Source organism: Ursus arctos, unplaced genomic scaffold (genome assembly GCF_023065955.2).
Source record: "Ursus arctos isolate Adak ecotype North America unplaced genomic scaffold, UrsArc2.0 scaffold_18, whole genome shotgun sequence".
NCBI lineage: Eukaryota > Metazoa > Chordata > Mammalia > Carnivora > Ursidae > Ursus > Ursus arctos.
The window spans coordinates 15,690,637-15,713,453 of record NW_026622852.1 but is presented as its reverse complement, the minus strand read 5'-3'; the positions used below and the strand labels follow the sequence as shown (position 1 = coordinate 15,713,453).

At 37.1% G+C, this 22,817-nt stretch overlaps 1 protein-coding gene across 1 annotated transcript; it reads right to left on the bottom strand.

Moving 5' to 3' along the window:
* Positions 1-12,572: 12,572 nt before the first annotated feature.
* DMRTA1 (DMRT like family A1) lies at positions 12,573-22,406 on the bottom strand. Its single transcript, XM_026505992.4, has 2 exons — positions 21,739-22,406; positions 12,573-18,496 (listed from the first exon to the last, which is right to left on the bottom strand). Exons 1-2 carry the CDS (start codon positions 22,379-22,381, stop codon positions 17,649-17,651), a joined length of 1,491 nt encoding a protein of 496 aa, XP_026361777.1. The 5' UTR covers positions 22,382-22,406; the 3' UTR covers positions 12,573-17,648.
* Positions 22,407-22,817: the final 411 nt, after the last annotated feature.

The following is a 22,817-nucleotide window of genomic DNA, read 5'->3' as shown; positions in this document are numbered from 1 at the left end:
TACACCTGCTCAGCACAATGCCCCAGACGCAACAGGCATTCAATAAATGCTTACTATTGGTTATGAAGAAAGTACTCAACTTATATAAAGCTCAAGTTATAATTATTCCAATGCTCTTTTCAGTCACCTGTTAATAAGATAGTTCAAGTCTGAAAATTTTGAAAAAAGAGCATTCAATTTGGCACTGGTTATAAAAGGAAAGGTGGCAAATACCAACCAGGTTACCTGGAGGAATTTTTATATATTTGCATACAAATGGAATAATAATGCATACTATCTCTTTTGCTTTTACTTATATTGGGAAATAGTAACTTCATGTGAATTAGTGGCTTAGTCTGCTCCAGGAACTGATTCTCTATAAATACAAATAATATTATAGTCTTTACCTAATACAATTTTATAAGAAATGGGGGCGGGGGGGGAACTCACCTATTAAATGGGCCAGGATGCTTTCCTATTAGTTAAAGCAACTCTTGGTAACAATAACAATGTGTTTTGTTTCTAGACAGTAATTTGGTGTTTTATTCCAGCTTACCAATGTGATAAAACAATTGGGTGTGCTGGCTCTGCTTTACCACATTTATTGCATTATTATTCAGCAAAAAAACAGAACTTCCTCTGCAGGCAAACAATTGTATCTGTGTATTTTCTTTATCAGGAAACTTAATTTGGACCTGTTTTAAAATATAATCTAAATGTACTCTTTAAAATAGAGTCTAAATATAATTATATATATAAAATATAATATTTGCCCACTAAATTTTTAAATTACACTTACATTACAAATATATATACAAATGCTCAAATACACACCCAAGTAACACACACATATATATGCACATAACCATAATCTATGTATATACATACACACCCATATTTGTAAACATTATATACATTAAAAAGAGAGACACCATGAAAGAATGTCAACTAGTTTTGTAGTTAGACTGATCGAGGCTTAAGTTTGAGTTTTATTACACACACTAGGTAGGACAACTTGGGAGAATCACTCAACCTTTCTCAGGCTATTTGCTCATTTATAAAATTGGGACAAGTATTCTCCTCAAGATATTTGAGAAGATTAATGCAATGGAATGAAATGTCTAATATAAAGTGCTTAGCGTAGGTCAGGATGGCATCTGCCTGGGGCAACAATCAATAAGGAGAACTAACACAACCCCAGAATACATTGGAAATACAGGATGAATTAAATCGAGTGTCTGAAAAAAGGTTCTTGATGTAACTGGACATTTGTGGTATTCCAATTCCCACAGAAGTAGACAGTGCCCTCAAGTGGGAGTTTTAAAAAAGCACTCCTTAGAGAACGGACCCCCTTCAAGGCAAGATGAAAATGGCACAGTACAAGTGGAAAGACACTCCAGGCTGGGGAGTCAACAGCTGACATGGCCTCCAGAGTCGGATCGGAAAATCTGAAGCACAGGGCTGTGTGGCCTAGCGCTATTTTCCAAGAACAAATGAGTTGTTTTATCACCTAAATTGTAATTCTTAAAAAAAAAAAAAACAAAAAACATAGGTTTCATTTGCAGGTTTAATGTTGTTCCTTGTTGAAGTGATGTAGATGTGCTGTTTCAGATTTTTTTCATCTATCTCCCTCCACACACAACAACTCTGACCTAGGTGGTATTGTTAGCATCTCAATTGTCAGACGAGGCAACTGGAACGTTTAAAAGTCAGTATGTTGGGGCGCCTGGGTGGCACAGCGGTTGAGCGTCTGCCTTCGGCTCAGGGCGTGATCCTGGCGTTATGGGATCGAGCCCCACATCAGGCTCCTCTGCTGTGAGCCTGCTTCTCCCTCTCCCACTCCCCCTGCTTGTGTTCCCTCTCTCACTGTCTGTCTCTATCTCTGTCGAATAAATAAATTAATTAATTAATTAAAAAAAAAAAGTCAGTATGTTGCCCCAGACAGGTCAAACAGGAAGTAACAAAATCAACAACTGATCCTTAGAGTCTTGCTCTTAGTTTTGATGTCACCCAATTAGCTTTCCATTCAGAAAATCAGAAAAGAAAACTGGAGAAAGAATAAAATCCCCCGAATAATAGGAAATGTTTTGCTGACAGAAAAGACAGAAGAAAGAAATTTCAAATAAAGTCTAAACAAAACGTGAAGCTCCCAGCTGATGTCCGAGAGAGGTGCTTCCTTCCCCACAAACGTCCCGGTGAGCACAACAGACACAACTGCAAACAAATTCAATGCTGTGGTAATTAGTTTATGGAATAAGTCCCCTACTTTAAACATAAGAATTCCATTTTTGTTGATCGGAAACAAGTTTCTAACTCCAAAATTAAATAAATACTAGGTATATATTTTTAAACATCAGATTTAAAGGACCCCATATTAGTAGTTTGTGCACTTACATCCGTGTTTAGGGACCGCCACACAAGAAGTGTTTAGTCAATGTTCATTTCCTGCAACCTGCTTTTCCTCTAAGATCATTTCTGTATTTATCTACATAGCCCAGAATATTGTTTTGTACATGTTGCTTATTGAATTAAAAAATCAATTAACACTTATGCATGAATTAAGAACCACTTTCTGGCTGCTCTGTTCCTGAACTCCTGGGAATATGTTTAATATTCTTTTGCTATGGGAGGGAAAGACGGGGGAAATACTTCTTGCTTGTTTGTTTCCACTACCAGAGAAACAGTGGGAGTGGAAAAAGCACAAAAGCAATTCCTTAACTTCCATCACTAATTCAGTCTACAGAATTAAAATTAGTGATCTCATGATGACCCTAATCACTCTCATCTATCTGAGAAAGTATTTTTGTATTGCATGAATAAAGTGTTCTTCCTTTTTGTTATTTTTTAAGTTTTAAAGCCCAGAAAATTAAAAAAAAAAAAAGATAATGCAATATACCTTTTCTTGAATTAAGTAAAACTGGCATTTTGTCATATTTAAGTATTTAGAAATAAAACATTAAAGATTATGTTCAAGCACCTACTTACACTCCCTACTCCCATTCCCCTCCAATCCTAGTTACAAGTAACTAATGTGATTTCTTTACTATAGCTAATCTGTTTGTATTTTTATTGTGTATCTATCTATAAACAATACATAACATGTATTGTAGTTTTAGTTTAATTTTCACAAACAGAATTATTCCATTCATAATCATAATAAATGTATTTCATACCTAATCATTTCATGATTTTCTTTAATTCAATATTTTTTTAAGATTTTATTTACTTGAGAGGAACAGGAGGAAGGGCAGAGGAAGAGGGAGAAGCCCACTCCTCACTTAGCAGACAGACTGATGCTGAGATCATGACCTGAGCTGAAGGCAGATGTTTAACCAACTGAGCCACCCAGGTGCACTAATTCAGTATTTTTGTCTTGAGATTTATCCATGTTGATATGTAAAGATCCAACCAGCTCACATTAACTACCATGTAATGGTTTACATCTTCTAGTGGTTATTTGGCCAACCTTATTGGTTCATAATACTTATAAATCCTAGATAGCCATCCTTTGTGTGTTATATATGCAGTTTGTTATTTACCTTTGATTGTTTTGTATATTACTGTTCAAAAAATTAATTTTACAATAGTTTCATCCATCTGTCTTTTCGGATGTATGTTTTTGGGATCTTGGTAAAGAAATGTTCCCATACCCCTTGATATAAAGATAGTCTCATATTATCTTTTAATAATTTCAAAGTTGTGCTTTTCACATATGGCCTTTATTCTATCTGGGATTATTTTTGCAGTGAGGTTGTACCAGATATGTTTCTTTATATCTCAAGATCAACTCTCCCACTTCTCCATTCTACTCTGTGTCCCAAAAGGTTGATCTGTATGGGCACATCACCCAGCTTCCTTTCCCTCTGTCTTCCAATTGGGTTTACTCAGTGAGAAGTCTCAGTAGAAGGTCAGAGGGGAGAAAGATTAAGTAAGGTCATGACTCTTTTCTAGGAGTAGAAGAGCTGAAGAAAAATGATTTAAAATGTTTATCAGTACATCTCATGGGTTGGAAGTTATAAATTTTATTATTATTCTTTAGTGATAACCTTTACATTTTCAACATGCATACTTAAGAAAATATTTTTTTCTAAGAACTCCTAAAATTGTTTAATATGTTTTTCTCCTCCCCAAAAAAGATAAAAATCTTACCACAAATACCCTTTCCCCGCCTATATTTTCCATGTTGTTGTTGCTTAGATCTATAGGCTCAAAAATTTTTTTTAATTTTTAAAAAAGTGGACAGAGTAGTTAATAACATTTACTCACATATTTTAACTATTTCTTTTTCTCTTTCTTCCCACTAGTGCACAACTGAAACTACTGTAGCTGTTATTCTATACAATTTCCTCAATTCTCTACTCTACGACTCCTATAAGACATATGTTGGAGCTTCTCAAATCTACTTTCCACCATAATTCTAAATACCCATTTATCTTTTTTACTTCTTTATCTCCATGCTAGGTTCCAGATGAACTTCTCAGTACAATTTTCCAATTAGCTAATTGTTTTCTCAATACTTTTTATTCCTAGGGTTTTTAATTGGTTTTTATTATCTGTATCTGTTTTACAGAAATACATATAAGTCTGAATTTGTTTCATAAATTAATCTTTTTTTAACTAGTATTTCTACATTTATATCTTTGAGGCTCTTAAATATATTTATTTTTAATGTCATCTTCAAATCATTCTATTATTTGAATTTCATGGACATATATTCATGTCCCCACTGTTCCTTGAGATGGTCATGTCTTGGAAATAGATTTCCTCTCACACATTAAAATTTTAATTTGCGTGCCTATCTTTAGTGGTAGTTCACTTTGCTTTCTTTCTTATTCTCTGTGTTCATTCTTCAGTATTTAACAGTTTTATGCTTGCCTACATTGTACCCTCAAGACCTCCAATCTAACAACCACAAATTATAATGGCACCTCAAGGCTCCCATTTCACGTTAGTACTGGAATGATATCAAAGACCATAATAGAGCATGATCCAGAGCCTGGCTGGTTACATGACTGTTTTCTCTTTCCTATCATCCCAACCAAAGTATAACTCTAGGCAACCATGGCAGACTTTTTCAGCCTGCTTTTCTTGGCAAGGAACCCTAGCCACAGCCTCCAACTTTCATGCATCAACTTTTTTCTCTACTCACAAGCAGAAGGCAATATTGACTGACATTAGTCCAAAACAATTTAATCCCCATTGCCTTTCACCTTTTGGGTCCCTAAAGCCCAAGAAACATATACTGTTAGCCTTCTGTTAACTACTGTCAATTTCTGTTCTTTTCTACAAAAATATTTATCTTGTTTTTGAACAAAGCTATGTGCATTTAATTTTTAAATAAATGTATTTTTATTTATCATTGCTATGTGTATTCAACAGGAAGGGTAAATTGGCGTAAACTGTGAACTCATAGCTACTGCTTGACCAGATGTTAAGACACACTGTTTTTTAATCAAAGTTATCTTAATGCATTTAAAAGCCACAGTGTGTTCCACCCAGGGAAATAACCATTTAGATAGAAACCAAGGTTTCTATATTTGTCCATAAAATAAAGGCTAAAAAGACCAAAAATTACGAGATTTTATTTATCCTGGTATTTTTAGAAATTGTTGAGAGTATGTCAGAAAATATAAATTTTCAGGGCACCTGGGTGGCAGCTGGTTAACTGTCTGACTCTTGGTTTTGCCTCAGGTCATGATCTCAGTGTCTTGATCTTGAGGTCATGGTACTGAGCCCTGCATCAGGCTCTATACTGGGCATGGAATCTGCTTGAGATTCTCTCTTCCTCTGCCCCTCCCACCACGTGCGTGCCCTTTCTCCCTCTCTCTCTAAAACAAATAAATAAAATCTTTAAAAAAAAAAAGAAAATATAAATTTTCAAATCAAAGAATCTATAAATTATAAATTATGGAATGTGGTACATAAACCAAAGTATCTGCAAAAGTTTTCAAAATATGAAAGAAAATGACAAAAACTCAGACTTTCAACAATCACCAAGTCATACTCTTCCTGATTTACTAACAGTAACATTTTCTGCATGGAGTACAAGTGTGTGTGTGGGGGGGGGGTGTATGTTTTGTCAAAACAGTGAGACAAAAACCACAATAAAAACTGGCAACTTTAATACCCTACTCTCAGCAATTCATAGAAATACTAGACAAAAATCAGCAAGAACACAACATACTGGACAATACAACCAACCAACAGTATCTAACTGACATATATAGAACACAGCAATATACAACACAGAACAGTAAACACACTTTTTTCAAGCACCTTGGTTGGGCATGAATATTATTAAAAGACAATAACAACACAGAACTGAAACAGTAGCCAGAATTATTTGACCTGCAGAGCTCTTTGGCATTGACTAATCAATCATTGCATCTCTAGGACTAAAATAGGTAGGAAACCTCAAAAAGGCATATTTTATTTGTCTAAACAGAAAAGTTCTAAGTCTGATCAAACTAACTCTTTCTTGAATCACCATAAAAGAGTTATGGCTCCTCAAAAGACTTTCAGAAATTTCTTATAGAAGTTGAGGATGGGTCCACCTGAGTAGGGACCTTGCTACACTTTCAATAATTTAAACTATACATCTTCCTCCTAGCTTTCTCCAAAAGGACATGAGCCAATTTACTGGTGATTACACATGGGGAAAGATAAGCAATCATATTTTTCAGCATTTATTAGACAGTGACTCTTCCCTAAGAATCCAAACTATCACTGTTATCCACAGCTAGATAAGGTTTAAGGAGAAGAAATAAGATCTAATCATCAATGACATTTTAGCTCCAATCAGTCTCACAGTGAAGCCAATGGGTGCCCCAAATTACCCTATATTTCCTCTACTCTGGAAAGCATAGTTGGAAGAGACATATTCAGCAACTGGCAGAATCCTGACACTGGATCCCTGACCTATGGATTGAGGATGATTACAATAGCAAATGTCAAACGGAAGTCTCTAGAACTTCCACTCTCCACCACAGTAATGAAAAAAAGCAATAGCACATTCTTGTAGAGAATGCCAAGATTTCTGTCACCATTAAGGACAGAGTCCTACCACATCCCCATTCAACTCATCCATTTGGCCTATGGATAAGACAGAAGGGTCTTGAAACATGACAGTGTACTCTCATAAACTTAATTAGGTGGTAACCACAACTGGAGCTGTATTTCCAGCTGTGGTTGTTTTATTGGAGCGAATCAACAACTGTTCCTTTTTTCTAGCTTGAAACTATTGATCTCAAAAATACTTTCTGTCAAACTTAAGCAAAGAGGAGAAAGACCTATACTACAAAAACTATAAAACACTGATGAAAGAAATTGAAGATGACACACACAAAAAATGGAAACATATTCCACGCTCACTGATTGGAAGAACGAATATTGTTAAAATGTCCATACCCAAAGCAATCTACAGATTCAATGTGATCCCTACAAAAATACCAAAGACATTTTTCACAGAACTAGAATAAATAATACTAAAATTTGCATGGAACCACAAAAGACCCTAAACAGCCAAAGCAATCTTGAGAAAGACTGAAGCTGGAGGTATCAGAATTCCAGATTTCTAGATATACTACAAAACTTTAATAATTAAAACAGTATGGTACTGGCATAAAAACAGACACATAGGTCAATGGAACAGAATATAGAGCCCAGAAATAAACCCACACTTACATAGTCAATGAATCTAAGACAAAGGAGGCAAGAGTATACAATGGGGAACAGTGTCTTCAACAAATGGTGCTAGGAAAACTGGACAGCTACATGTAAAGAAATGAAACTGAACCACTGTCCTACATCATACACAAAAATAAATTCAAGGGGCAGCTGGGTGGCTCAGTCAGTTAAGCGTCCAACTCTTGATTCTGGCTCAGCTCATGATCTCAGGGTTGTGAGATCAAGCATCCCATCAGGCTCTATACTCAGTGGGAAGTCTGCTGGGGATCCTCCCTCCCTCTCCTTCTGCCCCTCCCCCAGCTCATGTGCGCTCTTTCTTTCTCGCTATAGTTCTAAAATAAATAAGACTTGGGAAAAAAAAGAAAAATCTCAAAATGGATTAAAGATGTAAATGGAAGACCTAAAACCATAAAACTTCTAGAAGAAAATAAAGACAGTAATTTCTTTGATATTGGCCATAGAAATATTTTTCTAGATAGGTCTCCTTAGGCAAGGGAAACAAAAGCAAAAATAAACTATTGAGACTACATCAAAATAAAAAGCTTTTGCACGGAAAACCATCAGTAAAACGAAAGGCAACCTACCGAATGGGAAAAGATATTTGCAAATAATATATTTGATAAAGGGTTAGTATACAAAATATATAAAGAACTTATACAACTCAACACCAAAAAAACAAAAAATATCTGATTAAAAATGGCTGACGCACCTGGGGGGGCTCAGTCAGTTAAGTGTTTCACTCCTGATTCTGGCTCAGATCATGATCTCAGGGTTGTGAGATTGGGCCTGTGTCAGACTCTGCACTCAGCACACAGTCTGCTCGAAACTCTGTCTCCCTCTCCCCCTCTTTCTGCTCATGCTCTCTCTCTCTCTTGCTCTCTCTAACATAAAATAAAATCTTTAAAAAAACAAAAATAAGATAAAAAATAAATAAATATAAAAATGGCAGAGGACCTGAACATTTTTCCGAAGAAAACATACAAATGGCCAACAGAAGACAAGAAATAACAAGTGTTGGTGAGGATATGGAAAATAGGGAACCTCTGCACTGTGGGTGGGAATATAAATTGGTGCAATCACTATGGAAAACAGTATGGAGTTTCCTCAAAAAACTAAAAGTAGAAGTACCATACTATCCAGTAATTTCACTGCTGGGTGTCTACCTTAAGAAAATGAAAACACTGATTCAGAAAGATAAATGCACCCCTATATTTATTGCAGCATTATTCACAATAGCCAACATACAGAAGGAACCCAACCGTCCATCAGTAAATGAATGGATAAAGATGTGGTATATATATATGGAATATTACTTGGCCATAAAAAGAATGAGATCTTGCCATCTGCAACAATATGGATGGGCTTAGAGAGTATAATGCTAAGTGAAATAATCATACAAAAAGACAAATATATAACTTCACTCATATGTGGAATTTAAGAAACAAAACACGAGAGAAAAAAACAGACTCTTAAATACAGAGAACGAACTGGTGGTTTCCAGAAGGGAAGTGGGGGGTGGGTGTAAGGTGATTATATATAAAGAGGATTAAGATTACACATATTGTGATAAACACAAAGTAATATACAGAAATGTTCAATCATTATCTTGTACCCCTGAAGCTAAAATGACACTGTATGTTAATTAGACTTCAATTAAAAAATAAATAACGAAACTGAAAAAAATATTTTTTCCCCTGTGCTTGTTAGTAAAGGCTGCAGGCATAGTAATACGCTTAGCGTTCCTCCTTAGAGCTCTATCAACTCTCCGTCTCCGATAGTCTAGTCCACTGGGAATTGTTTGTTTGTCTTCTCTACAGGACATCAAGCAAGCCCACTATATAGATGGTATCATGCTGACTGAATCCGGTGAGTAGAAAGAAGTAAATATGCTAGATATCTTGTTAAGATGTATGCATGTCAGAGAATGGGAAAATAAACGCCATAAAATTCAAAGGTATGGTATCTCTGAAATTTTCAGGGTATCAATGGTCTGGTTTATGTTGAAATACGTCTTACAAATGGTAAGCATGTTTCTGTATTTGGCACCTGCTACCTGTAAGAGACGGACTTCTGAATTTTGGTTGATAGGTACCTGATTTGAGGATCTTACTTCAACCTATTTACCAAATAACCCAGTAAATGGTGTGCCTGGATTTCAGATCAAAAAGAAGTTTTGATCTTGCAACAAAGCAAGTCTTCCATTCAACCTGACTCACCACCTGGGTCACATTACTCTGCATTTTTAATAGTGCTTGAAGTGTCAATGGCAGTTGGGGATCCTAAGGGAAAGCTCTGGCTGACTTCTATAGGTAAATCACAGAGTACTCTTCTTGGACTTCGGAGAAAAGTTATGCTTCCTCTGCAGATAATCATTCTCATTTGAGAAACAGCTTCTGCCCTGTTACCGGATCATACTAGAGTCCTAACACTTAATACTGGCCATTAAATAAACATGTGACCTTAAATACTCGCTGGGTGTTGTCTGACCCATCAAGCCCTCTATAGCAGTATTTAGTCAAGTGGAACTGATATATAGGTTTTTCTCCACAAGTTTTGAAGCCGCAAATAAGTTGAATGAAAAGTGGCTCAGATTTCCATGCTCATACTCCTGCCACATTTCCTCCTCTCTTTCTCCCTCATGTGAAGTCATCTATGACCGCAGAATAAGAAAGAACAATTTGGTCCTAGTTCACAGATTCTACACACTATTCTGGCACTATCTGGAATGAACAGCTGCAGTATTCCAGGTGTGGCCCTGAAGTACAGCAGCAAAGAAAATCTTTCCAATGGGAAGAACTTCAAGCTGTGCACCTGATTGTTCATTTTGCCTGGAAGGATAGATAGACAGAGGTACATATCTAAAAATGAGTCATGGGCAGTGGCTAACAGTTTGGCTTTATGGCCAGAAGAAACATAACTGGATAAAACATGAAAAAACATGATCTAAGGAAGAGGTATGGGGAAAGGCCTCTCCAAGTGGGCACAAATATGAGAATCTTTTTGTCCCATACAAAAAGATGCTCACCAAACAACAATCTTAGAAGAGGAAGATCTTAGTAATCGTATGCACAAAGCGACCCATTCTTTTCCCATTCTTTAATCCCTATATTTGCTCAATTGGCTCATGAAGACAATGATCATGGAAGCAGAGATGGAGCCTGTGTATGGGCTCAGCAACACGGATTTCCACTCACCAAGGCCAATTTGGATAGAGCCACTGCTGAGTACCCAACCTGCCAAGAGCAAATATCAACACTGAGTCCCTAAAATGGCACCGTTCCCTGGGAGAACCAGCCAGCCACCTGGTATCAGGTTGATTACACTGGATCACTTCCATCATTGAAGGAGTAGCTCTTTGTTCTCGCTGGAAAAGACATTTATGCTGGATATGGTTTTGTCTTTCCTACTTTCAATGTTTCTGCTAAAACTGCCATCTGTGGGCTTACAGAATGCTTTATTCACCTTCATAGTATTCCATACAACATTGCCTCTGACAAAGAGACTCACTTTATAGCAAATGAAGTACAACATTGGTATCACGCTCGTGGACTTCTCTGGTATCATCATGTTTCCCCCAGCTGGCTTGATAAAATTATGGAATGGCCTTTGGAAGACTCAGTTATGGCACCAGCTGGTGACAGCACTTTATGAGGCTGGAATAATATCCTCCTGGATGTAAGATATGCTTTGAATCAGCTATAAACTTGTAGTGATGCTTCTCCTATACCCAGAATTCGTGAGTCTAGGAATCACAAGATAGATATGGAAATGGATCTTCTCATACTAATGCTAATAATTCACTAGAAACTTTCCTTTTGTTGTTTCCTTTCTCTACAACATTTGGCATTTTTGCTTTAGAAGTCTTACTTCCCAAAGGAGAAAGGATTCCACCAGAGAATACAATATTGTACTGGAATCTGAGACTATCATTGGCTACTTGGGGCACCTCTTGACACTGAAATAACTGGAAAGAAGCAGGGGGAGTATTTCCAGCACACAAGAGATCCTCGGGAGTGTAACTTTGTCTTCCCATAGTTTATGGTAAAAGTTAGTAAGAAGTTATAGCAACTCAATAAAGGCAGGGCTGTAATGACACAGATTCTTCAGGAATGAAGATGTGAGTCACCCCACCAAGTAAGGAACCACAATTAACTGAGACACTTGCTGGGGGCAAAGAATATGAAATGGGGAGTGGAAGAAGGAAGTTATCAATATCATCCAGAATCCCATTATTAGTTACAAATATGAAGGCACTGGTACATCGGAGGATTTCTTCCTTGCTTCTTTTTTTTTAATATTTTATTTATTTGGGAGAGAGACAGTATGAAAGAAATAGCGAGAGAACATGAGCAGGAACGAAGGGAGAAGCAGGCTCCCTGCTAAGTGGAGACCCTGACGTGGGGCTGGATCTCAGGACCCCAAGATCATGACCTGAGCCAAAGGTAGCCACTTAACCAACTGAGCCACCCAGGCACCCCTCTTCCTTGCTTCTAAGAAGTGTCTGCATGCATACACAGACCAATTTTTCCTCTCTCCCATTTCTCTACTCTAACATAAGATCTATTAATAGTGGTTAACTATATCTCAAACTATTATCATTGTTTTATTGAAAGGGAACAAGTGACCAGGAGTATAATTATCCTGCCCAAGTCATTTAGCTAAATCCATCCTAGGTCTCCTCAACTCTTGAAGAAGTGCTCCTTTCAGAAAAACATAATGATGTGTACTTTATGAAAAATATATTAAAGTTTATCTTCAGTGCTCTTCATGTCCTTTTTGAGCTCTCCTCCTCTTCTTTATGCATTGTATACCAACTGATCTCATTAACCCTTGCAAATCATGCACTATTCTGTCTCTTCCTTTTGTATCTACTCCTGAGACCATCATAAAGGAAAAGTTCTGATAAACAAAATTGCAATGTGTTTTATTGACAAATAATGGTTAGGTGTTTTCATTTTCATCGTCTTAGAATTGAAAGTCATTTATTCAACAAATATTTATCATTTTTCTGGTTTGCTTTATAAATGATGGACACTGAGGAGGATATGTGTTGTAATGAGCACGGGGTATTATATATGACTGATAGTTCACAGACTTATACCCTGAAACAAATACTATATGTTAATTAACTGAATATAAATTTTTAAAAAATAATAAAATAAAAAAATAAATATAAATGATTGAGTTCCAACACTGAAGCAGTACTGAAAAATCTCATCAATTAGGTCTCCAAATGGTAATTTCTACGTCATATTATCAATGAGTAGAGGACATATTGTTATACAAGGCAGCCATTCCACTCTTGGACAGTTGCTAATGACAAAAAGTCCTTCCTTATGTTCCTCTGAATTCTCTCTCCATTAAGTTTTACTTTTCATGCCCTCTACACTCTACAGAATGACCCCAACTCATTTTTGTCATATGCTAGCTCTTTAAAATGTTTTCATTTATCCGATTTCTAACATTTTCTCATAAAACACTACTAACCACCACAATGACCACTTAGCATCTTATACCTCTCTGTTTTGTTCCTGGTTTTAGAATCACTGTTAATGTATGGCACTCAGAACTGAACACATGACTTGAGCTAAAACCTGGTCAACTGATATTCCAGAGTACATGGTACTCTCACATCCCTCATTCCACATACTTTATTCCTATTCATGTAATCTAATTTCAGTTGACTTTTAGAACAAGCATGTTACATGGTAATCTCATGGTGAATTTACCAATCAGTAAATAACACTACTTTTTCTTCTCCTAAAAATTTATTGTAAAACCAGGTCTCTCTTCCTTGTCTATGTGGGCAGTTGATTTTTTTTTTAGATCCTAGGATCTTAAATACTGTATCAGTTTACTTGAATGAGAGAGGGTGAGAATCAATCATTTAAAACTTAATTCTGTCCTCCAAAAGATCAGCTTCCCTTCTCAGATGTGTGTTGTCCAATGAATTTTATACCTTTATTCCTTCATCTAACTGGTTGATAAAAAATTTACAAAAGGTCAAGGACAGGAATCTGAAACACTTCCTGCTTGACATGGATTTTCTAATTAATATTTTTTAGCATGCTTGTTCAACTTCGTATGTATTTCCTAATTGTATCAATATCTAGTCTATTTTTCTTCAATGAACGTGTCACTAAGATGGAGTTTAATAAATGTTCGATATTTTAAAGCAATTTTTTGACATAGATGTTTTGATAAGGCCACATTTGTGCACCCATTTTAAAACTATGAACATCCTCATAAGACTACATAATGTGGCCATTATGACTTGAAGATACTGTGCAATCTAAATAAATTAAAATGTCAGGTTTTTTTAATTACCAAATTAGCAAAAGTAAGAAACAGACATCTTCATAGTTCTCTTCCCTGTCATCTTGTCTTCCCTTGAATTCTCCGTCACTAACATGGAGTTCAGAAAGGGGAAATGGTAATGAATTTCTCTCATTTGAATAATACTTAGTAAGCAAAAACAAAACAAAACACAAAAGTTATTTTAATGTTTGGCACAACTGCTCTGAAGTGTTACACCAAAACAGCTTCAATTTGGAGGGGGCAATGCCAAATAACTAAGGGTCTAGCTCTGCAATGAGGCATCCATAACAGGATTAGTTGGAGATGTGTGAGGAGGGGAAAAAAACGATCTGAGCAGGAACTTTTCCCATTACCCTTGACCTAAAGGATGAGCGTCCGCACTTAAGAATCATGCTGCCCAGAGGAAAAGCTTTGCCTTTATGAAGCTGATGGTGCACTTCATTTCATTTTGTACACAGGAGAATAATTCCATTTACAGTGGTAAATAATTAGGTGTTTTATGCCAAGCCTCTCTTGGGTTGTAAAGGCTTTTTAACTTCAAAAAAAAACAAATGTCTAAGGAAACTGCAATTAAAAAAAAAATAAAGAGTTGAATGAATAGGCCACTTCATGTTTCTTAGTTCCAAGTTCACAGTTAGGAATTTCTAGGAAAAAAGATTTTAAAATCCCCCAAATCTTCTTGTTTCAACAGAAGTTGCAGAGAAAAAAGTAGATCATTTGAATCACATGCTCTTCAATTGTCCCCTCAACTCTAACCCATTTTCATAGAATAGCCAGATGAGGGTTTAGACCAGGAGGCCTGTGCAAAGACTCAGAGGAATTCCAAAAGCTCACCTCTGGGATTGGGATTAGGAAATATCTCTAATCCAGAGGCCATGTGGAAGCTGGGGTAACTTCCACACCCTCCCTTCAAGGGAACAAAAGCTTCTCTTTGCCCACTTTTTTCACTATAGACCTGAAAGTGGTTTACCTCTCAAACAAATTGCACTTCCCTAAACACACTACATGGAAACAGATATTGCCCCTCTTCCTAATGAGTACTTTAGGAGTTCAGGCCTCAAGCAGTATTCATGGGCATAAATCTCATGATTACACAGAACTCACTGATGTACCAACACTGTCAAACAGTACCAACACTGCATAATCTGTTGTTTTTGTACACATGGTAATAGAGACTATGAGCAACTTGAGGTGAGGTCTTGAATCTTATTAACCACTTTATTACCTGTGTCTAGCACAGTGCCTGGCACAGAGTAGGGGCTTAATAAATGGTTGTTGAATAAACAAAATTCTAAGCTAATACTTTCTTTTTATGTTTAATTCAGTCATGGAAAACTATTACTTGAGCACCTATTATGTACCAGATACTATCCAAAGCTGTGAGTAGACAGACATGAATTCTTCCTCAGACCTTATAGTCTAATTGAATTAGTGAACTAACTTCTACTTCTGATGACTGACCCTATTATGGTAACCTTGGGAATGGACAACACTACTGCTGAGCCTCAATTCTCTCACATTCAGTTTAATGTTGGACAAAATGACCGACCCTGTAAGCTTATTTAGTTCTAAAATTATTGTAAAGGGTATGAAATGTATAAAGCATTATGTAAATTAACTAAAGTTTTAAGATTATAAAATTATTTTTTAACTTGAATATGGCTCAAAATGGATATTCCTCCAGTTCAAAAGAAATTAAGCTTCTCAAATGGATACATGCACATCACTGTATGAACCACATAAAGAATCCAATGGCTCTAGCATTGTATTTTTAAACCAGATCTCTACTGTAAAATGTAACTTTCTTGAGAGCACAATATTTTACATTTGGTATCCTCTACAGGCTCTAGTACTTTTCAAAAAAATAGCATTTGAAAAATGAATCAATGCAATGGAAACAATTTAAGAATCACCGAGGATCTAAACTGAATGGTGAATGGCATTTAGAGATTCAAGAACCCCGTGAAATTACATGCAAAACTGTGTGTAGGCCACTGTGTAGAGTTCTTTGGTTTTACCGGAGTCTCAGAGAGATCTATTATCCAAATGGTTCCTTCACTCAGTATATATTAATTAAATATCAACTACTTGCCAGGCATTGTATTATGGTTTAGGGTTAGAATCTAAAAATTGTCTTCATAAATAATGATTACTGATTACAACAAATCTTTACAAGATCTGCTTTCTCATATTCACACCACTAAAAACAATGCATATCATATTAAATATATGTATATCTTAAATCATCATTAGATTCTATGCACTTAATATATTTTCTAATAAAATATATATGCATATATATATACACACACATACATATAATTTAAGAAATTTTTAGTGAATCGTTTTGCTCAAGCTGTTTAAACTATTTCTAATTCATCAACTATCTTACACCACAGCTGCGTTTTCATTTATTCCTAACAATAACAATGAAGCTACTGTCCTTAAAAAAAAATTATGACATATAAAGAAAACTTCATGAAATTGTTTTATAAGCAGTTTTCTCAGGGACATTCCACTTACTGAAATAAATAGTTTTCATGTGCTCCAGATGGAGAACAAAAAGTATTATTAAAATCTCAAGGAATCCTTTCAAATTTAATGACAATATCTCCCCTTTGGAAATTTTATAACTCTCCTCAATGCATTAAGCATCATCTACCTACAGTCAATCAATATTTAACTGAGCAAGCATTTAAGTTTTCTGAGTAAGACTATTTTTACCTTTGAGAATGGCTGCCATATTCTTGCCACAAACATATGGAAAGGAATATTTCTCCAGATACAAAGATTAAAATCCTAACCCACAGTAGACGTTCACTTTATCATATGAAAGTTTCTGTGTAGCATGATCCAAAATGACAGTTTCAAAACAAGGTTAGCTTATACTATTAGAAAACCATTCATTTCTAATTCCTACACTCTACCAGAACTCAGCTGCAATTAGTGATAGTGGCCAGAAGATGGTGCAGTCTCATTTCCTAAAATTTACTTCATGGGCTTTGTGTAATTTACAAAGTTCACTTTAAAGAGAAATGTTTTATTAATGGCACTTGTTATCACAATTGGTAGATATGAATGAAAAATAAGACATTCAGAAAAAAATAAGGAATTTAAATTTCTCAAAAGTTTTACTTATTACTAATCACTTCTATGTGAATAAAATGCTTTAAAATACATTGAATAGCTTTTTTCTCTCCTGTGTACAAGGAACAGAAGGAAAGAAAAAGTTCAAAGTAATAGTCATTACCTCAACTTTTAAATTCTTCCTTTTAGTTCATTTTATATGCTGGGTTGCTTTACACTTATAAATGTATTTTACAACTATAAACTCCATTTTTCAACAAAATAAAGACAAGTCTAGTTATAAAACAGGAATTCTACAACTGATATTTTAGGGAGAAAATTCATAAAAGTAAAATTATTTCCTGAAATGGCTTTATTCAAGGCACAGATAATGTTTAAATGCTTCTTTCACTTAGTAAATGCTAAAGAAGAATCTTTCGATCTCAAATCTATCAGGTTGGTTGTAAAAAAGAAAAAATAGCATTTTTAAGGTCTAGTATGCCATTCACATACATAGTGTATACATTAATAGGTGTGGGTGTGTGGGTTGTGCTGCATGCTTCTAGAAATACTCCAAAAAGGGGGAAGAGGCAGAAATATTACAAATCGTCCTGATTTGGCCTGGAATACAATCTGCCACTAGTTAGTGAGTCTTTGCTGGGAAGGTAGGAAGACTCCCTAATCATTCCTGAAAATGCATAATCCAAAGCTGGTCGAAAAGGCAATGCTGGTACCAACCCCGGAGTTAGGTAAGGAGACATAAAACCAGAGAGCCCTCTTCCTGGAGAGGAATATGCCAGCCGTAATGGATTGATACCTAGTCTAGGATTTAAGCTGTAGAGACTTGAATCACCTCCATAAGAAGCAGAAGCAGTTTGAAGAGGAGAGAAAGCTGATTTATTCCCTAGAGTTCCAAAACCAATTCCACCTAAACTAAAATTTGAAGCTCTCTGAAAAGCTGGATTTTCCAATTCTCCTGAACTTACTAAGTCCCTGGTGTCTGGTTGGTGTTCTTTTCCATTTAGGACGTGTTCAATGGCTTGAACCACATCCCCCTTGCAGAAGCGCAGAATACCTTCTAGCCGGCTACGCCTATAACTTGGGAAAATCCTGGTAAGGATATCAAGAGGGTCTCTTGGTCTTGAGGACAGTGTGGGAAGGCTGACTCTGGTAGCAGTGAAGTCTCTGGCCCACTCACTTTCATTTCCTGATTCCAGATCAGATGATGACAGGGACCTGGGACTCTCTTCCCCTCCTGATAGCTCCCCAGGGTGAAGAGGCTGAATACTATCTTCCTTGTTTGAGCTTTCTGAAATAGATGGCCTGATGTTTTGTTTTCCAATGACACCAACAGACTTAGGAGATGATCCCAGAGTACACTGATGGGATTTAGAGACTGGCTCTTCTTGTCCACTCTGGCATGAGTCACATTTACTCTCTTTTAGTTCTGGGGGATAGAAAAGAAAAAAAGGAATCAAATAAAGGAAAACTTCCCAAAACACAGATAGTATTGTCTACTTGAAAATAATGCTGGATAAAATAATTCATTCACTCATAGTATATTAGGAATATTTATTTGCTGCAAGAGACTTTAATGAGTAAGAATTTTAAAAGGTCATTCAGAAATAAAGGCATTAGAATAGTGGGAAAATGCTATCTATGAGGTCATTCCAAGATCACAAAATTATATAACATACAAATACTGTAGCTAATTTAGGAATCAGAAGATAAAAGTCTATTATTATCCCAACTATTAATGTGAAACCAGTATCTCACATTATTTGCCCCATTTGGTGATTTGAGATTTTCCTAAATTTTACCCAAATTTCATTGTTATCCCAGTGAGCTTTTTTTTTTTCAAAATGACACTATGCAAAAAGAAGTAAATAAAATGACTGTTTAGATAAGAAGCCAAAGGAAGGAACAATATCAGTATGAAAATGAATATTCTATTTAATAAATACTCAGTTCCAATTTTTTTTTAATGCTCACATTTCAGGTTCCAATTAAGTTACCTGAATAATGTGAAAAACAATAAAATTCTTCATTTCACTTCAAATCTGAACCAATAATGACCACTACTGTACCAATCTCAAATCATACCAGAGCTCACATATTTCATTTTATGTGAGAGATGATACAGACTTGGTATTTTTTTAATAATCCCCTATGAAATATGGACTTTTTCAATAGCTAGGAAATATCAAAAAAAAAGTTTACAGTCAAATTGTTTCTAAAAGAAAATTATGAACTGCACTATTGCACTATTGCAATCTGTACATATCTTCAAAGTGTCTTGAAAAAACAATGTATTAGTTATTTGCATCAAATCACAACTCCCTTCCAATACTAAGGGCACTTTTCCAAAAATATTTTTATACAAAAATCTGATTTTATCCCTCTGCATGTTGAGCATATTAATAAAACAGTAACATTTTACATGCCCTTTTGCACAGCTTATGCAAGGAAAATAATAATGTATATATTCACTAAATAACTTTTACTTTGGTTTACGTTCCCTCTTATCCTATAGACATATTTTATCTCTATTTCCATTAGAAAGAGTAAACTGTCAAGTGGGATACTCAGAGTACTTCTGTCAAACTTTCTTTTTCTACAAATGTGAAGAATTCAACAAAACAAATACTGCCTAAAGCAGTGATTTGCACACATGATTTGCAATGCTCCTATGGTTTCTCAAGAAGCAGTCCTAAATTCTAAAGAAGTATCTATATTTTAAAATTCAAGTGTGCAATTTAACACTTTGAGGTTTAAAATTCCGTCACTGTATCAAACAGGTGACAAAAGAAAAGATGTTGCTCCTGTAAAACTACAAAGACTCCCTAGTACTTTCAACTTTAAAAGAAACAATAAAACTTTTCTAATGAAGTCTACCAAGTGGGGAGAGATTGGCCTTGGTCCACCATTACATTTTTCTTCTATGACCCACTAAATACGTCCTCCCCCTCTGAACACGTAAGGTATCAAAACTTCATGTCTACAGCAATTTGTGCACAAAACAATTTTTATTAGTATACTGTACTCATAGAGTACAATATAATGCAATAAAGTATGGATTGCATGAGACTCTGGAAAATAGGGTATCTTTAAGATACTGTGACATCATTTATGTCATCACTCCATTTTCTCAACTCCTATATCTGGTTTTATTTCTACTTTTATCACTGTACATTTTGTCTGGTGTTGGATACATACAGTCTTCTTTCTTTTGTATGTAAGTTTTTTTGTGTGCAGAAAAATCTTATTCACCTCTGAATCACTGTTAGTCTTTGTCTAATGAGTAAATTAAATAGACAACTGCAGCTCATGGATATTGGGTAAGAGGATGCAATCAGTTTAGAAAAGCTATAGATGTGGCTTTTCAAAAAAGCAGGTCAACTGAGGCAAAGAATAAAATAAAATATTTCACCCTATAAAACAGAACACTTTGGGTACCCCCAAAACCATATAAATCAATGTCTAACAGAGAGTCAGCCAGATTTCACTGTCGATTTAGTTTACAGAATTTTTCTTTTTTATAGCAGTTATTATTTGCTTAATGACTTTGTTCTTCAGCACTCTTTGACTTTTCATGAGAAATGGTTAATCTGTTTTGTCCACTGAAATGAACTAGAACCACAGAGAGAGTCTTTTTCAAATTACATACTGTGATCCAAAAAGATCTGTAATTTTCACAATTCGGGGAAGTTTTCTAATTAATAACTTACTTTTCACTACCATGGAATTTCATGTGATACAACTTGTCTTGAATTTATACAAAAATACTGAAATAACATTTACACTGCTAGTGTTACCTGTAGAGGGCTGGAAATTCACTAAAATACAGTGAGATTTACATCAGCAGGAAAACGTGATTTGAGATAACGGTAATTTAAAAAATGCTATGTCTTTTTTACATAACAAAGGGGATGAAGGTGACTTATGGTCAAAAGAGGGAAAAAAATTTAAACTTGTTGGGTAAGAAATTCCTAATACTGGACTTTGAAATTCTTCTTCCCAATGGTTTTACAAATCTGGAAAGCCTAAATTTCTTTCTTATGGAAAAGAGCTGAAACTTCAAATTTCGAGCTTTCTACACTTTTGGAGGCTAGCAGTCATGAGATGGTACTTAAAATTTTTAAGGAAAGGAAAGGAGGTGAAAAAAGATTTGGTAGATTTCAGACTCTTTCCCACTTCTAGCTGTCACCAAAGTTTTGCCCCAAAGATAAGGAACTATGCTCTCAATCTTCAGTGAATTTCCCAGCAAGACTTGAAGATTAACTCTGGTTTTATAGCTGAAAAGAGTATAAAGCAAGCCCAAAACCCAGCTTCTCTCACTAAGCTTTTCACCCAATGCCCACTTGAAGTTCTAACTCACCCAAAGTAACAGCAACTTGGGCACACATTCTATTTCTAGCATTACTCATCTGATCACTCTGGCTTCACTTACGCATTATCTTATCCTATCACCTGACGGTACAGAACGCCCTTCCAAGGTGATGTGTCTCTAATACCCTCATTAACATTCCTATTACAGAGCAGTTTCCCAGAACCCAAATGAGTGCTTCTTTTAAACAAATTTTCTTGCCCACTGCCAAGGCCTGGCTACTTGTTTCCAAGAGTTTTGTTTGTTTTTTCCCCAAAAACAATCATTTTTCTTTGCAAAGGATAAATGAAAGACCAACTTACGTTTTAGCTCCGTATTATCTGGCTGGACAACTTGGAAAGTAGGGGTCGCCAGACTAGCCTGTCTCAAGGCACCCAGTCCCAACGCCGTCACCGCCGCAGGGCCGCTGGAGGCCTGGGAATTCTCCGTTCTGCTGCTGCCTCCAGATGTTTGACCCCCAGGCCCGCAGGGTCCGGGGTACAGGAGCCTCTGCAGCCCCCGGGCCTCGCTCTCTTCCTGGGCCTGTTGCCGGCGCAGCGCCACCTGGGCGGCCATGACGCGCTGGCGCTCGGCAATCAGGGTGCACTTGGCACACGCGCAGTCCCGCCAGCGGCAGAAGCGTTTGTGGCCCTTGAGTGCCGACACGACGCCGTGGTTGCGACAACGAGCGCACTTGGGTGTCCGCGGGTAGCCGCAGCCCACCGCACCCACCCCCCTCTCCAGTCCGGGAGCCGACGGGCAGCCTCTGCTTCCCGTGGCGGCTGCGGCTGCCCGCAGAAAGAGGCTGGGTGGCCGCAGGAAAGTTGGAGGAACTGGTATCCCCGGGGGTACTGGCAACGCCGAAGACGGGGGCGGAGGGGCGGCTGCCACCAGCCCCGGGGCCAAGTGGGGTCGGCCGCTGCCGCTACCGCTGCGGTCTCTGCTGCCACACTGTGACTGCTCCATTCCCGAGAAGTGTCTGACGAGCAAAGTGCGCTGTCCACAGCTAACCCCGCCGGGAGGGGGAGGGCGGGGGGGGGGGGGGACCGGCCGCGGTCCCGCTGCCTCCCACCCACGAACGAACAAAGTTTGACACAATTCCTGCCAGGTGATGGAGACGCTAAGAGGCGCAGATGCTCAGTGAGCCTCAAGAGTCCCGGGGCGCTAAGTTAATAGCCCCTATGCTTCGCGCTCTCAACCCTCTGAACTGGTGAAGGGACGGCAGGAGAGGCTACCCCGCCCACCGGGTCTACGGCCGAGCTCCGAAGCCCTGGGAGGGCGGGGCGGGCGGAGTGTGGAACCGCCCCGGAGGAGGGACGGTGGGAGACACAGGAAACCTTCTTGATGGGCTGTCATGGTCCCTTCCCCCCCAAAAAGCCTTTTTCTCCTACTTGCCTCCCCA

Excerpts from the sequence above, each read along its gene's own strand:
- DMRTA1 (XM_026505992.4), bottom strand. The coding sequence starts at position 22,381 with ATGGAGCAGTCACAGTGTGGCAGCAGAGACCGCAGCGGTAGCGGCAGC. Across the intron at positions 18,497-21,738 it reads AGATAATACGGAGCTAAAAC|AACTAAAAGAGAGTAAATGT; the intron begins GTAAGTTGGTCT and ends TCTATCCCCCAG.